The sequence below is a fragment of the Mizuhopecten yessoensis genome, unplaced genomic scaffold (assembly GCF_002113885.1).
Source record: "Mizuhopecten yessoensis strain PY_sf001 unplaced genomic scaffold, ASM211388v2 scaffold7015, whole genome shotgun sequence".
In the NCBI taxonomy this organism is placed as follows: domain Eukaryota; kingdom Metazoa; phylum Mollusca; class Bivalvia; order Pectinida; family Pectinidae; genus Mizuhopecten; species Mizuhopecten yessoensis.
In genome coordinates, this window is record NW_018406838.1 from 5,501 (window position 1) to 22,181 (window position 16,681).

Consider the following 16,681-nt stretch of genomic DNA (forward strand, 5'->3'; position numbering starts at 1 on the left):
TCATCTGACTGTATTACTAGATGTCACACCATCTCACTGTGTTTTGACTGTAACTAGAGGTCACACCATCTCACTGTGTATTGACTGTAGTACTAGATGTCACATCATCTGACTGTATTGACTGTAGTACTAGATGTCACATCATCTGACTGTATTACTAGATGTCACACCATCTCACTGTGTATTGACTGTAATACTAAATGTCACACCACCAGACTGTGTATTGACTGTAATTAGATGTCACACCATCTGACTGTGTATTGACTGTAGTACTAGATGTCAAACCATCTGACTGTGTATTGACTGTAGTACTAAATGTCACACCATCTGACTGTGTGTATTGACTGTAGTACTAAATGTCACACCATCTGACTGTGTATTGACTGTAGTACTTTTTGTTACCTAGTGTCAAATGATTGTATAACCATTCATGTAAGTGCTAGGGATTATGAATGCTACAAGGATTTTGCCTGTGGTCCATCTCCATCGCTTTAGACTTGATATCCTTGTCTTATAGTAGGGAAATGATTGTGATCCTAATAACCAGATAAACAATCAACTTGCTTGAAGAAAATTAGCTATACACAACTGGGGACTTGATTGTTGTGACATTGTCTGGAGTTTTACTTCCTGTACTCTCCTCCTATCTAATAATATGAACACTTTCTGGCCAAGATGTTTGATTATCAAAACCATCAAGAACCTGCACTTAATAAATATAAGATGAAAACTTGAATATAAAACATGATGATACTTTAATTCAAAGTGAGCTATACAATGAACACTTTACATTTGGACATTATGGTATTACCAACATCAATACAATGTGTTAGCTTGTCACTGTCCCTTTCAGTAATATCTCATAGCCATATATGCTACCAATGTACAACCTCTGCTAATTATTTGGTGTTTACAGTGACTTTTATGTAAACATTCTTCCTCACACTTGTTCAAAACTAAATCATACACAAATAAAAACTGATTCACATACAAACATACTTACTTCATACTCATCATCATCACAACACTTACACATACTGGTATTCAAGTATGAAACACTCACTTAATTTCTGGGGTCAGAGGTCATCACTACTGTCAGTCAGAGGTCATCACTACTGTCAGCCGGGTGTCAGAGGTCATCACTACTGTAAGTCTGAGGTTAACACCATTGCCATTCTGAGGTCAGAAATTCTCAACAGAGGTCAGAGGTCATCACTACTGTCAGTCAGAGGTCATCATTTCTGCCAGACTGAGATCATGAGTCATCACTTCTGTCCGTCAGAGGTCATCAGTACAGTCAATCTGAAGTCATCTGATCACTAGCCAGTTTGGGTGTCGTCATTACTGTCAATCTGACGGCCACTGACAGAATGTATTAGCTGTTCTTGAGACAGCTAGTATTTGTGAACAATGGCAGCTATCTTTGTTGCATGGTGTCGTCATTACTGTCAATCCGACGGCCACTGACAGAATGTATTAGCTGTTCTTGAGACAGCTAGTATTTGTGAACAATGGCAGCTATCTTTGTTGCATGGTGTTGTGATTACTGTCAATCCGACGGCCACTGACAGAATGTATTAGCTGTTCTATTTGCAGATATTCTTCGATCAAGTTCTTGAAATCAGATAAAAGGTAAAAATGACCCATTTCTGTTGCACAACACTCCAGTCTTTCTAAGATGTATCTACCAAGTTTGAAGCTTTACTTAAAGGAGTCATAATTCCTGATAAATGACATAATATTACCCAATATCTGTGCCATTATATACCAGTTGTATTCTGATGGTATCAAACAACTCACAAACTCTGTGTTCTGATATAAAACACCTCATTAACTAATCAAGTAAATTCACACACAAAAAACCAAGAGGCCCATGGGCCTTAACGGTCACCCGAGTCCTACAGTATTCATTTTTGTTGTTGAAATATGAAGTGGAGATAATGATGTCAATCATCCCTATCAAAATTTGAGTAAAAAAAGGTAATGTACAACTTGAAGTTAAGTTTGCCAGGACCATGAGTTGATCATTCCTCCCCAGTTTTAATTAAATGGGCCCAGTAGAACATGACTTTTAAGTTTAAAATAGTTTTTCAAAATGGCCGGCCCTGGCGGCCATATTGGATTTCTGATTGACCCGAAAATAACAACAATTTGTCAGGACTATGAGTCAATCATTCCTACCAAGTTTCAGTTCAATCAGCCCAGAAGAACTTGACTGTAAGTTGGAAAGTTTTTCAAAACGGCTGCCGTTTTTAAAATCAGCATTTGGTCAGGGAGTTGTCAGTAACATTCCCATCAAGTATCAATGAAATCCCTTTGACAGTATTTCAGCTAAAGCTCAGGTGACCTAAAAAAAATCCAGATTTTAACTTGTGATCAGATTATCTGATTATAAATATGTATACTAATTAAAAGGAAACAATAGGACTGCTCAATAGACAAGACATCTGTCAATTTCATTTTCAGCAAACTGGAGTGTTTACCATAAACAAATAAAATCAAGCAAAACTGTTGAAATCAATGCAAATGTATTTACAACTGACCAAGTTTAATTTTGACATGTAAGCAGTTGTCAATGATCTCTCATTCAAGTCTAAATTAACAAATACCTGATATAATATGAGATAATGACCACGTATAACATACACATTCACCATCCAAACCCACACACAAGTTACCACATCATAATAGTCACCAGACATAACAAGGATTTAGGAAGCTGAGGGATAGGGAGACAATCACTTCTCAGCACATGCTTTGTTTTTCGTGTAAGTTTATTTGACATAAAAATTATAATACACAAAATAAGCATTTGTTGGGAAATAGAGAACATGTCCAACACTTAATTACTGAAAATTGTATGTCTTCCCGCACCCCCCTCCTCCTCCCCAAAACACTAATTTTCTCTCTCCCAAAAACTAAAAAGTATCACTTTACGTTGTCAATATCAAAGTATTCACTCCAGTTTTACAGAAACATGGAACATCTTTTATTTACTCTATGAAGCATTATTTTGACAAGAATGTCATGATATGGAGGTGAACCATCGGCTGAAGTGTAGTGAGACACACTATATATACTAGGAAATAAACATATTCACGGGTTTGTTTCAAACATTTTGGGCGGAAGAAACTGGCTTTCCATCAACACAAACATTTTTTTCAGACATTTGGACAAATGTCAACAACTGAAATTGCAGCTGAAATATAGGAATATATAAACAGCTCACATACTATATTACCTGATTGCATTATATATCAATGATCAGACTGCAGCAGCCTCATATCAATTATTTAAGAACTTGGCCTGGTATCGAGCAAAAGTTGGAGACTTCGGTTGTAAGTATACACTAGGCATGTTTAATCACGATCTGGTAAATACTTCAAAAAACACCATCTTGACATCACAGAAGTCCAATTAAATATCCACAAAGATAGTGGGGCATTAAACTTGAGTGAGGACCAACTTTGGTAGAAAGTATATAACTTACAAGGCATTTTTCATGAAAATCTGTAATTCTTTCATAAGTTACCATCCTGAATCCATCAGCCAATCAGATTGTTGCAATCTGCTTAAATATGCTTAGTTAGGCAGAACATCATACGTGATTTAGGGGACTTTGGTGTGATAAGTTCTCTATGCAAGTTTCATCAGAATCTGAAATTTTCTCCAAAAGATGTAGACTGTAATCATATCTGTATGAACTACAATAGTCACTAGCATTCATTCTAAACGTTGAATCAAACTCATAATATACCCAAATCAAAGCCGAGTAGGTCATTGATACCTGGCTTAGGTTTGTGTAGTGTTTTATAAAATCATAAAATTCCTCCTGATGTTATTGCATGGAAACCATTTGATGCTCTATACAATTCAAGAAGGCAGCGTGTGACCATGTTGATTTTCAAATTTAGGTATTACATAAATTGAAGAGGGTAATTGATACTATATTTATGTGTGAAAAATTTCATGAAAATCGAAGTAGTCCTTCAAGAGTTAATGCCCAGAAACCCTTAATGTGGACAGACACCTACGACCGGGTGATCTCTTGACTCTTTAAAGTCATCAGCTGCTTTGTAGGCGACAATCTGCTGAACACAAAGCATGTACTAAACCATTAATGACCTCCTTGTTTTATAGAAGTCCCTGGTTAATCAGGTAGATTTGCTGGCAATCTCCGATAATTCAATATCTTTAAAAATATATTTTTAAAACAGTTAACCGTTTAACATGACAGAAGTCTGGCAGGGTAGATGTATTACCTACTCCAGGGATAAGAGGCAGCACTTGTGCTCCCCAAGTTTTTATCAAATAATGACCTGCTTTTCTTTCCCCCCAAGAGAACATATCACATACAGATTTTATGTTGGTGTAGTGTTAATTTTGTAACTGTGTTTCCTTGTTTATGCCATTGTACTTTCATTTATATCCAAAAATGATAAAAAAAATCAAACAAATAATACACAAAGTAATCTGTATTACCTGTACATTACAACACTGCTCTCAATTGTTGTGAACAACTGTGTTAAACATCATATTCTCTGCTTAATGCCTGCTAAAATCATCCCCACATACCACGACAAAAAATGCTTAATGACTATTGGAAACTGTTTTCTGGAAATTGGAATGATTATAGCTTTGATAAATTATTTCTGACAAGAAAACCATTCCTTGTGGGACTTTTATGGGAAATAATAAAGATGAAATGAACAAAGTATAATCAACAACAGTGTTCTTGGTGTAAAACTTCCGTTGGGCTAGACAGGGACTTGAACCCTGGACTTCACATTGTTATTGGGGCTAGCTGAAGCTTGAACCCTGGACTTCACATTGTTATTGGGGCTAGCTGAACCTTGAACCCTGGACTTCACATTGTTATTGGGGCTAGCTGAAGCTTGAACCCTGGACTTCACATTGTTATTGGGGCTAGCTGAACCTTGAACCCTGGACTTCACATTGTTATTGGGGCTAGCTGAAGCTTGAACCCTGGACTTCACATTGTTATTGGGGCTAGCTGAAACTTGAACCCTGGACTTCACATTGTTATTGGGGCTAGCTGAACCTTGAACCCTGGACTTCACATTGTTATTGGGGCTAGCTGAAGCTTGAACCCTGGACTTCACATTGTTATTGGGGCTAGCTGAAACTTGAACCCTGGACTTCACATTGTTATTGGGGCTAGCTGAACCTTGAACCCTGGACTTCACATTGTTATTGGGGCTAGCTGAAGCTTGAACCCTGGACTTCACATTGTTATTGGGGCTAGCTGAAACTTGAACCCTGGACTTCACATTGTTATTGGGGCTAGCTGAACCTTGAACCCTGGACTTCACATTGTTATTGGGGCTAGCTGAAGCTTGAACCCTGGACTTCACATTGTTATTGGGGCTAGCTGAAACTTGAACCCTGGACTTCACATTGTTATTGGGGCTAGCTGAACCTTGAACCCTGGACTTCACATTGTTATTGGGGCTAGCTGAAGCTTGAACCCTGGACTTCACATTGTTATTGGGGCTAGCTGAAACTTGAACCCTGGACTTCACATTGTTATTGGGGCTAGCTGAACCTTGAACCCTGGACTTCACATTGTTATTGGGGCTAGCTGTAACTTGAATCCTGGACTTCACATTGTTATTGGGGCTAGCTGTAACTTGAATCCTGGACTTCACATTGTTATTGGGGCTAGCTGAACCTTGAACCCTGGACTTCACATTGTTATTGGGGCTAGCTGAAGCTTGAACCCTGGACTTCACATTGTTATTCTATAGCTCTACCGATTGAGCTTCCAGGTCAACAGAAGCGTGTCTTTTACAATACTCAAGAGTGTTTAGTGCCTTCAAATTACTGATATAAATATACTCTTAACAATAAACCTGAAGAATTATAGATGTCAAAATAAAGAGATGCATAAAGGGCCACAACTCTGTATCTACTGGGGCACAAGACCCGATTTCAGTACGACAATTTCACAAGACCCGATTTCAGTACGACAATTTGCCATGATACTTAGAGATTCTTTCCTGCAAAGGTTTGCAATTGTTATGGTATATAAAAGATGCCCTAGACAAAGCACTGATGGACAGAATGCAAACCTACAGTGCCCTCCAGCAGTAAGGGTAGGGGACCAAAACAGTTTAAGGTATTTTCTTACTGTTTGAAATTGGAAAAAAGGAAGAAACTCATTTGAAAGGTAGTACAATGGCAAAAACTTGAAGATACCTAAACCCTGTAAAACAAAAACCTCACAAATGTAGTAACTGACCAGAACTAACTGCCAGGTCAGCAAGGGATCCTCGTGATAACAAGCTAACACCTCAGTCTGGAGAAATCCCAAACCTGTACAATAATAATGACAACCTAGATCACACTCGACAGTTGTCAATGTAGTTTACAAGACTTGAAGATACCCCAAACCTGTACCATAATAATGACAACCTAGATCACACTCGACAGTTGTCAATGTAGTTTACAAGACTTGAATATACCCCAAACCTGTACAATAATGACAACCTAGATCACACTATACAGTTGTCAATGTAGTATACAAGACTTGAAGATACCCCAAATCTGTACAATAATGACAACCTAGATCACACTCTACAGTTGTCAATGTAGTTTACAAGACTTGAAGATACCCCAAACCTGTACAATAATGACAACCTAGATCACACTCTACAGTTGTCAATGTAGTATACAAGACTTGAAGATACCCCAAACCTGTACAATAATGACAACCTAGATCACACTCTACAGTTGTCAATGTAGTATACAAGACTTGAAGATACCCCAAACCTGTACAATAATGACAACCTAGATCACACTCTACAGTTGTCAATGTAGTATACAAGACTTGAAGATACCCCAAACCTGTACAATAATGACAACCTAGATCACACTCTACAGTTGTCAATGTAGTATACAAGACTTGAAGATACCCCAAACCTGTACAATAATGACAACCTAGATCACACTCTACAGTTGTCAATGTAGTATACAAGACTTGAAGATACCCCAAACCTGTACAATAATGACAACCTAGATCACACTCTACAGTTGTCAATGTAGTATACAAGACTTGAAGATACCCCAAACCTGTACAATAATGACAACCTAGATCACACTCTACAGTTGTCAATGTAGTATACAAGACTTGAAGATACCCCAAACCTGTACAATAATGACAACCTAGATCACACTCTACAGTTGTCAATGTAGTATACAAGACTTGAAGATACCCCAAACCTGTACAATAATGACAACCTAGATCACACTCTACAGTTGTCAATGTAGTATACAAGACTTGAAGATACCCCAAACCTGTACAATAATGACAACCTAGATCACACTCTACAGTTGTCAATGTAGTATACAAGACTTGAAGATACCCCAAACCTGTACAATAATGACAACCTAGATCACACTCTACAGTTGTCAATGTAGTATACAAGACTTGAAGATACCCCAAACCTGTACAATAATGACAACCTAGATCACACTCTACAGTTGTCAATGTAGTATACAAGACTTGAAGATACCCCAAACCTGTACAATAATGACAACCTAGATCACACTCTACAGTTGTCAATGTAGTATACAAGACTTGAAGATACCCCAAACCTGTACAATAATGACAACCTAGATCACACTCTACAGTTGTCAATGTAGTATACAAGACTTGAAGATACCCCAAACCTGTACAATAATGACAACCTAGATCACACTCTACAGTTGTCAATGTAGTATACAAGACTTGAAGATACCCCAAACCTGTACAATAATGACAACCTAGATCACACTCTACAGTTGTCAATGTAGTATACAAGACTTGAAGATACCCCAAACCTGTACAATAATGACAACCTAGATCACACTCTACAGTTGTCAATGTAGTATACAAGACTTGAAGATACCCCAAACCTGTACAATAATGACAACCTAGATCACACTCTACAGTTGTCAATGTAGTATACAAGACTTGAAGATACCCCAAACCTGTACAATAATGACAACCTAGATCACACTCTACAGTTGTCAATGTAGTATACAAGACTTGAAGATACCCCAAACCTGTACAATAATGACAACCTAGATCACACTCTACAGTTGTCAATGTAGTATACAAGACTTGAAGATACCCCAAACCTGTACAATAATGACAACCTAGATCACACTCTACAGTTGTCAATGTAGTATACAAGACTTGAAGATACCCCAAACCTGTACAATAATGACAACCTAGATCACACTCTACAGTTGTCAATGTAGTATACAAGACTTGAATATACCCCAAACCTGTACAATAATGACAACCTAGATCACACTCGACAGTTGTCAATGTAGTATACAAGACTTGAATATACCCCAAACCTGTACCATAATAATGACAACCTAGATCACACTCTACAGTTGTCATTATGGTATCAATTATGACAGTTTTGGATAGTTATAAACTGATGATCTGACTGCAATGGAAAATGTCTGAAATAAAGATATGGAAATGTCTAAAATATATTATAAAGGTCAAAGGTCACCATTTCTATGCTTTTCTCGCCCATGTCTGTCTCTATGTCGTTCCCTGCTACGTGACCTTGATCTCCTATCTCTGTGGGAGTGTTTTGAACTCTTTTTAAAATGTCGTTCCCTGCTGTGTGAGCGTTTGCGTTCGCGGCTCCTCGGCTGGCTTTCTTTGCCCTTTGTCCGGTTTTGCCTCTCACGCTCTCTTTGTAAGTCACGTGCAAAATCACCACCACTTGATTGTGCAGGTCTCCTTGAAGGTGAAGGTCGTCTTCCCTTGGATCGGTGATGATCTGGTGAATGTCTGCGATGATCAGGTGACGACTTGTGGTGTGGTGACCGGCGCCGATCAGGAGACCGTCGATGTGGTGAGCGACGGACAGGAGACCGCCGTGGAGATCGCCGTGAATGTTGTGGAGATGATGTGCCTCTTTCAGGTGACCTGTATAATATATGAATTTTACCTTATACAGAATACTCTGATCAGTGTATTAGATCATCTAAACCAATAACATAGGCAGGGGAGACAACCAAAAAAGCCCAGAAAACCCAGTGTTCATATAGAGATCATTAGGAACTGCGTCTATTTAAGTTCACGGTGGCTTTAGTACCAGCAATGACGAGTTGTATGGCAGCAATGATTGTTTGTACACGTATTTATTGTAACCACTCACTGAGTATACTTAAGACAAGGCCATGGTGTCTCCATCCCCAAAACCCCATCTCATCTGCACACTATCGGCCAGGTAAGATACTAGTCTGGACACATGCTTTGCTCACCACTTACCTGTTTTTGTGTGACATCCTCTCAGCCTCCCCAAAGCTTAGCTACTCACCACTTTCCTGTTTTTGTGTGACATCCTCTCAGCCTCTCCAAAGCTTAGCTACTCTCCACTTTCCTGTTTTTGTGTGACATCCTCTCAGCCTCCCTAAAGCTTAGCTACTCACCACTTACCTGTTTTTGTGTGACACCCTCTCAGCCTCCACAAAGCTTAGTTCCTCAACACTTACCTGTTTTTGCGCGACATCCTCTCAGCCTCCACAAAGCTTAGCTCCTCACCACTTACCTGTTTTTGTTTGACATCCTCTCAGCCTCCACAAAGCTTAGCTCCTCAACACTTACCTGTTTTTGCGTGACATCCTCTCAGCCTCCCCAAAGCTTAGCTCCTCACCACTTACTTGTTTTTGTGTGACATCCTCTCAGACTCCACAAAGCTTAGCTACTCACCACTAACCTGTTTTTGCATGACATCCTCTCAGCCTCCATAAAGCTTAGCTCCTCACCACTTACCTGCGTTTGTGCGACATCCTCTCAGCCTCCACAAAGCTTAGCTCCCCACCACTTACCTGCGTTTGTGCGACATCCTCTCAGCCTCCCCAAAGCTTAGCTCCTCATCAGGTATATGTTGTGGTTGAGTGGTTGTGGCTATCTGCGGCTCCTCCTCCTCCTCCTCCTCAGGGCGGGACCACTTGTGGTTCTTCAGCTTCTGCATCACATCTTTTTGCACGGGTACAGGAATGCGGGGAAACAATGTGGAGTACCACTCCAGCTTGGTCATCCACTGACGAATCATTTCACCGATAGGCATCACATGCCCTCCCCCTGCCTTAACATCTATCTCCTGTAATGAATGAGAAATGAAAGTTTGGTATAAGTTAGACTGTATAAATATGTGACACTCTCAGAGAAATGTTACCATTGTAGTTAACTATCTGTATTATATGGGTTTGCTCTAGTGTCCCAGTGGGCTGAAAAGTAAATATCTGTTACTCTCTTTATTGTATCTGGGTCAGACATTCAATATAAAACCTTCCTGACTGCAGGAAGTTACAAGATTTTGAAAGATACTTGACTACGCAGATACATTTCAAACCACTGAAATATGCTACAGACAGCCAATCTGCTTGTGTAGTAAATGGTTGATAAATCCTTGTTAGAGTTCACTCTGAACAGGCTTGTGTAGTAAATGGTTGATAGCATAAATCCTTGGTCGAGCTCACTCTGAAAAGGCTTTTATTTGTTTTCCTTTCTCCAATCTTTTTTTTTTTGAACAATACATCAATGTAGACATACCATTTGATTACAAGTTTTTTTTTTACATATATATATAATGATATCTATCAAACTTGAGAGGAGACTTGAAGCTGAAAACAGAATGAGCCCAGACAATATGTAATTTTAACAAGAGATTATCACCTCCAACACAAGTAAGGTCATTAACATTAGAATAATAATAAATATTCACACAGAATATTCATGTTTCTTCTCAAATATTCAAACAGAATATATCACTGTTCTAATCAAATGTATATACATAATATTTCATTTTTCTCGTCGTCAAATTAATTATTTGTTGTCTGTGAATTTAAAATTAATTAGTCATATAACATGATTAACATGTTTATGTGTGGGTGTATGTTATTATAACCTCATGTCAGAGGTCAAGGGTCATTCCACGGTGAATTGGCGAACTTGCTATCATGAGACCAGCCCTCAGCGGGATCTAGAGCAACACCCTGCAGTAATACAAAACACAGTCTATAATAAAGGCATTACTCTTCAGTTGCATTTGAAAATACTCTATTAAAATATCATTTCACTTAACAAGTTATATGTCAAAGCAAAGTGATCATGTGATAATGAAGTTTTTAGTTTCTTTATCCTTTGTAAACTTGTTCTTTACTAATCAACATTAAATAATATACGTAATAGTGACAGAAGATTATGGAATCACACAAGAAACAGATTTCAGTGAAATAAATATCTAACAAAAACAATTATTTTGAGTTTATAAGCTTGGAATGTCATCATGACCGTCTTATTGAGAAACCAAATCATGTAATTTTCTTTTTTCTGTTTGACAGAGTGACTCTTTGATTTTATAACTGAAATACAATTTAAAAAATCCTATTTCTGTGTAATACCAACACATTATGTGGAATTACAAAGTATGGGGTGTTATACTCACCACTTTACACCACTCAGTGCCTCCAGACAGCCAGAGGATCCTCATATGTGTGTGTGTGGGGTAGTGTGGGGCATTACATTAACACTCGACACATTATATATAAACACATTTATTTATCTGATTATATAATAATTATCAGTTTAAATTTTTCTGCTTTTAAAGATGTCTCTTATTTGACATTAACTTTGAACGCTGGTTAGAGAAGTTTCTATGTTCCTCATAACAATATATCATAGATTCTAGACAATAGGCCAGTGTGGCCTGGCCTTAGGAGGGAGGGAGGGCTTTGTGTTCATGTTGGACATACCTCCTCATCTTCCAGGTAAGGTTCATACCAATCCCATAGTTCCTTAGGGTCCTGTGTGTACCTGTAACATAAACTGTGTTACCATTTTGGTATACAAAACAACACCTACTCATTATATAAGTACATACCACATATGATGTCCTTACATGAAATAGTGGCCAAGATATGATCTGTAACATTGGACAGACACAAAGGGTAAATAATACACTTTTTCTTGACTTTGATAAAGCAGGGTTTTAACAAGTCAGTTTTGGTCCTTGTCCTTCAACATTTCCCTGTTGTCATGTCTTGTCATCACACAAATACTGGAAATCGGTGTAGCTGTATCATAAGAAACTAGAACAAATGTTTAGGTTAATAGTACCATTAACCAAAATATGTACTTTTGTTGACAACCTTTTTTGTTGTAATTTGATTTCAAGGTGTCCAATGCTTAATTATAAGCAGCCTTACCTGATATACATGAATCCCAGGCCACGTATGTAGGGAGAGTCCTGGTGTGTGATCAGTCCAGTTAACTGCTTACGTGTCAGCCTCAGTGTAAACAGTTTGTACAGCAGACAGTAGGCACTGGACACTATCCCTCCAGCCCCCACACCTCGTACCTACAGGTAATAATGTCAGAGACAGAGAGTAATGTCATATACAAATATCACAAATCTCAAGTATAGATACCCATACCAAATACAGGAGCAGGTGTTGATAGTTTACAACAATTATGAAACTTATATAATAGTTATCAATCAGATAATAAATCGGACGGCCTCTTATGTTACAGGAGTAGGTCATTTAAACCGATAATCGATTATGATCGATTGTGGAGTCCCGATTATCAGTCTTGAATATTTGACCGATTCCCAGCACTAATATCCACTGCGCCACCTGGTCATCCTTATAAATATTATTCACCATTATTTTCATTAAAACAGATACAAATAATATTGTTAATCTTAATATACAGGGTCTACAAATATTAATATCAATGTTATCCTCAGCCATATTGTGCATTTTATACAAGTAATATTAATTAACGCTGGCATATATATCCCAAGTTATCACTCAAAAGGAGTTTCTCAACATGCAGTTAGAAATGATATAAACTATGTTGGTCATACATACCCCTCCACACATGCCAGTCTGTCCAGCTGTCTTCCTGCTGCCTCTTTCCCAAGGCTCTAAATGTTCCACCTAAATGAAAAATACAGTTACTCTTCCTTCTAGTTCAACTTTGAAGAAACAAAAATAGCCCTTACATAAGCCTGTTATAATGGCTCTACAGATAGTGTTAACAGTGTTTACATTCATACAGTATCTATGTCATGTATTGTGTCTATACAATTACTGTTACGCTTATAATGGCTCTACAGATAGTGTTAACAGTGTTTACATTCATACAGTATCTATGTCATGTATTGTGTCTATACAATTACTGTTAAGTTTTAAGCTCACAAATAAACACATTACAGATACTAACTACCTCTAGTGCCAACAGTTTGTAACTTGCACATGTATATATACATTACATATTCTGACTACAATCTAGTTTGAACAGTTTTAGCAGACATATTTATTTGTAACACATTCATACACATATATAACATATTCTGACTTACACAATATAACATATGCTACATGTTTCTCCTATATGTGTTTTGGAGAAAGGAGATTGATATGGAATGTTTGTAACGAATCTTTTGACAAAACTGATGGATGGGAACACAATATACACAAAAAAATTACTATACCTGAACTTACCCTGTAGAAGATTTCATCAATAACCTCATGATATGTCTTCAGTTCATACAAGTTAACTTTGAAGTAGGGAGACGACTGTATATTTGTCAATATCAGTGGGTTCATGTTCATGGTCTTCTCATTGCCCCATATTGGTAACGGATTGTTGGGTGCCATTCTCTGGCTTGTCAAGCAATTCTCTCAAAAGAGGTATTGGAAACAATGTTTCCTCTGTAAAATAATTATATCACTCATATATCCATAAAAAATTATTACTCATATATATTTTGCATGCTATTTTTAGAACTGTGACTTGTAAACTGAAAGGTACTGAACATGATATCATGCTCTTTAATGGATATATAGTTTAATACTAATAGTACTGATGGCCCGATCTTAAATGGCTCTCTGTTGAATATTTGGACTTAAATGATAAGGGTCCCTGCTGTTTGATCCAGAGACTGATCAGGGCTTGCATTAGACCCTTGCATTGAGAGTATGTTTTTTTTTTACTTATTGGTTCATTTCAATATGTACCAACTCTATAAAAATGTTACTTGTCTTTAATCATAGGAGCCTGAAGTTCTGTCAGTAATGAATAATAATAGTAAAACACAAAAAAACACCTAATATGCTTAAAAATATTTTTAAAGCATATTACGGGTATTTTGGTTTGTTTTACTATTATTGACTATTTACTATTATACTTCAGGCTCCTATGCTTTAATACGGAAGTCGGAACTCAAAAACTCCATACTGATTACTCCCACGTTCAAATTTTATGACACTGATTTTAAAACTGATAACCGCCATGGCCAATACATCTATCAACCACTAACTTGCGTATAATACGCAAACTCGCCTATTATACGCCAATAGGGGTATGGATTTGTTACTAAAAATAGCCAAAATCACTTGAATCTTAACTTTCTCAAATTGTTTGTCCAAGTCGCATTTATTCAGTCATGAAACATAATACAAATGCAAAAATAAAGTTTATTTGTATGTGGCAAAGTACCAAAAATAGATGCAATAATTCCGGTAAAGTTGTATCAAGTTTCTGAACTTGTAGCCAAGGCTTTCAGTAAACATCTTTTAGCAAAATAGTATTTACCTTGTCGTAAATTAATGCGATTTTTAATAATATCTTAAAAGTTACTGTTAAAGCGATTTGTGTTATTTTTTAGTAGCAAATCCATACTTCAACTGGCGTGTGATAGTCGAGTTTGCGTATTATACGCAAGTTGTGGTTTTCCCCAACCTGTCTATTTTATACAAGATTCTTTAACCCGTACTGTAGGTACTTTATTTTACATAAGGCATTTGTTGAAAACTGGGGCAACTGTTGTAAATGGGTTTCTGGGAACACTGTTACATACGTTAAAAAATAGTTAAACTGCTGCAATTTTCATATCGAGGAAGTAATTCATAATCGCTCAATGTTCATTTTGGTACATAAATGCAGGCACTGTAGTGTACAGCACTGCCCTACTGAGGTGTAGGAAACGGAATAGCGTCATTGAATGACATGAATCAATGAGACACACCTTTGGGGACAATGGGGATTTACCAGTGGGTGACAAATTAGTTTACCACGTACGTCTCTCAAATCGTTGATTATCTTAGTTGCCGTTATCTATTTACTTCCATGTGCTTTATCTTCCACTTTCGGTTATTTGGTCCGTTTGCGAAAACGTTTTTCGTACACAGGAAGTTCTCTAAGTGCTTTCAGCGCCCTCTATTCAAGAACCAAGGGAGACGACTTCGTACGGAAAATCACTTCCCAGGGTTGTCGTTCCTTACATTCAGAGTGAAAAAATTCAGAAATAAAGAAAACGATGACAACAATGAGATTCTAGTAACAAAGTTAACGTAATAAATTCTGAAAAAGAATAACAAACTTATGATAGGATATTATGGGACGCAAGAATTGCCGCCTTAGCCTTTTATCTAAGTCCGTGCTTATCCAGAGACGTATATACTTCTCTGATATATCCACATCACATAATAATGAAATGATGACTCTACAAAAAAGGAATCTAGGTCAAAACGGCATCACTGTAAAAACGGCCCTCATGTAAAAACGGCCCTAGTTGAAACGGCCCTATACTTATTAAATCGTGTTATACAATTTGATTGGATTTAAAATGAAGTTACTAGCAACCTGAAACAGATACAATTCAGAATAATGTAAGTACGTTTATGACACTGATGTACGTGTAGTTATTATTTACATAAATTCAAATAAATTGCTAAGTATAACGGGACGTATATATATACATTGATGGGGCAAAAAAGTAATTCCAACAGTGTGGACAAGTTTAGGTTGTCAAATTTTCGGAGCGATCCGCTCCTTTTTCAAGACACAGTGAAACAGAACAGTTACATGTACATATACATCATATTACAAGAAGATACAATTGATATACTATAATTGAAATTATAGCTTTTATATAAAACCAATAGTCCCCTCGGCTAAAGACAGCCGAAGGCAGCAATTCAGCTGAGAGCATCGCGGACAGGTAACGCTGATGTAGAGGACCTATTCTTGCGCAAGATGCACTGTCATATAAAGTGAGTCAACGAGAGATATCAAAAACGTGGAACATGTGCATTTGGAAATCTGGCCCGGTAAATGTGAAAAATCTCCAATCTGCTACGGAATGTCTCATTAGTCGCCTCTCAATACTGCGATGGATCTAAGTCACTGCAGGGGGTCCCACTTAGTCGCCTCTTTTGGTTTGCAGGAATAATGCATGTGCCTCTATTGGTTTGCAGGAATTATGCATGTAATTATCAAATAAGTGAGTGCAGGAGGAATAAGTAGACGAAATGGCTAAGATACTGTATAAATCTGCAAAATAAATCTGACAACGGCTGTTGGTCACACACAATGACATGAAGCAGCAGGCAGGCGAGATAGCAGACCAACTATGCAGTAATGAATCATTAGGTCAAATGCCCCCTGGAAGGAAAACGAGATGGCAACCGATTAGCTTTGCTAAACAGGTTTTGTATCCTCAATAAATAAAGTTTATTATCATTATTATTATTATCATAGGGCAATGATCTATGGCAACAACCTGCATGTCTTTCCAACTATGGCTAGGCATATTAAAATGCCTTGCCACAGGGAAGTCTGGTTTGTTCTGCTTGA

The 16,681-nt window shown here is 37.6% G+C and overlaps 2 protein-coding genes across 3 annotated transcripts; both read right to left on the bottom strand.

Moving 5' to 3' along the window:
• Nucleotides 1-738: 738 nt before the first annotated feature.
• On the bottom strand, nucleotides 739-8,495 carry LOC110452955. The gene is made up of 2 exons (XM_021501718.1): nucleotides 6,511-8,495; nucleotides 739-6,435 (listed from the first exon to the last, which is right to left on the bottom strand). The coding sequence occupies exon 1, from the start codon at nucleotides 8,411-8,413 to the stop codon at nucleotides 6,617-6,619; it is 1,797 nt and encodes a 598-aa protein (XP_021357393.1). The 5' UTR covers nucleotides 8,414-8,495; the 3' UTR covers nucleotides 739-6,435; nucleotides 6,511-6,616.
• Nucleotides 739-15,264, bottom strand: LOC110452956 (pre-mRNA-splicing factor 38B-like). 2 transcript variants are annotated; one of them, XM_021501719.1, is made up of 7 exons: nucleotides 15,125-15,264; nucleotides 13,546-13,755; nucleotides 12,910-12,978; nucleotides 12,244-12,395; nucleotides 11,791-11,851; nucleotides 9,862-10,136; nucleotides 739-8,956 (listed from the first exon to the last, which is right to left on the bottom strand). In XM_021501719.1, the coding sequence occupies exons 2-7, from the start codon at nucleotides 13,699-13,701 to the stop codon at nucleotides 8,521-8,523; spliced, it is 1,149 nt and encodes a 382-aa protein (XP_021357394.1). In that variant the 5' UTR covers nucleotides 13,702-13,755; nucleotides 15,125-15,264; the 3' UTR covers nucleotides 739-8,520. The 2 variants fall into 2 exon arrangements, with proteins under 2 accessions (XP_021357394.1, XP_021357395.1); XM_021501720.1 differs by lacking the exon at nucleotides 15,125-15,264 and having other exon boundaries at nucleotides 13,536-13,623.
• Nucleotides 15,265-16,681: the final 1,417 nt, after the last annotated feature.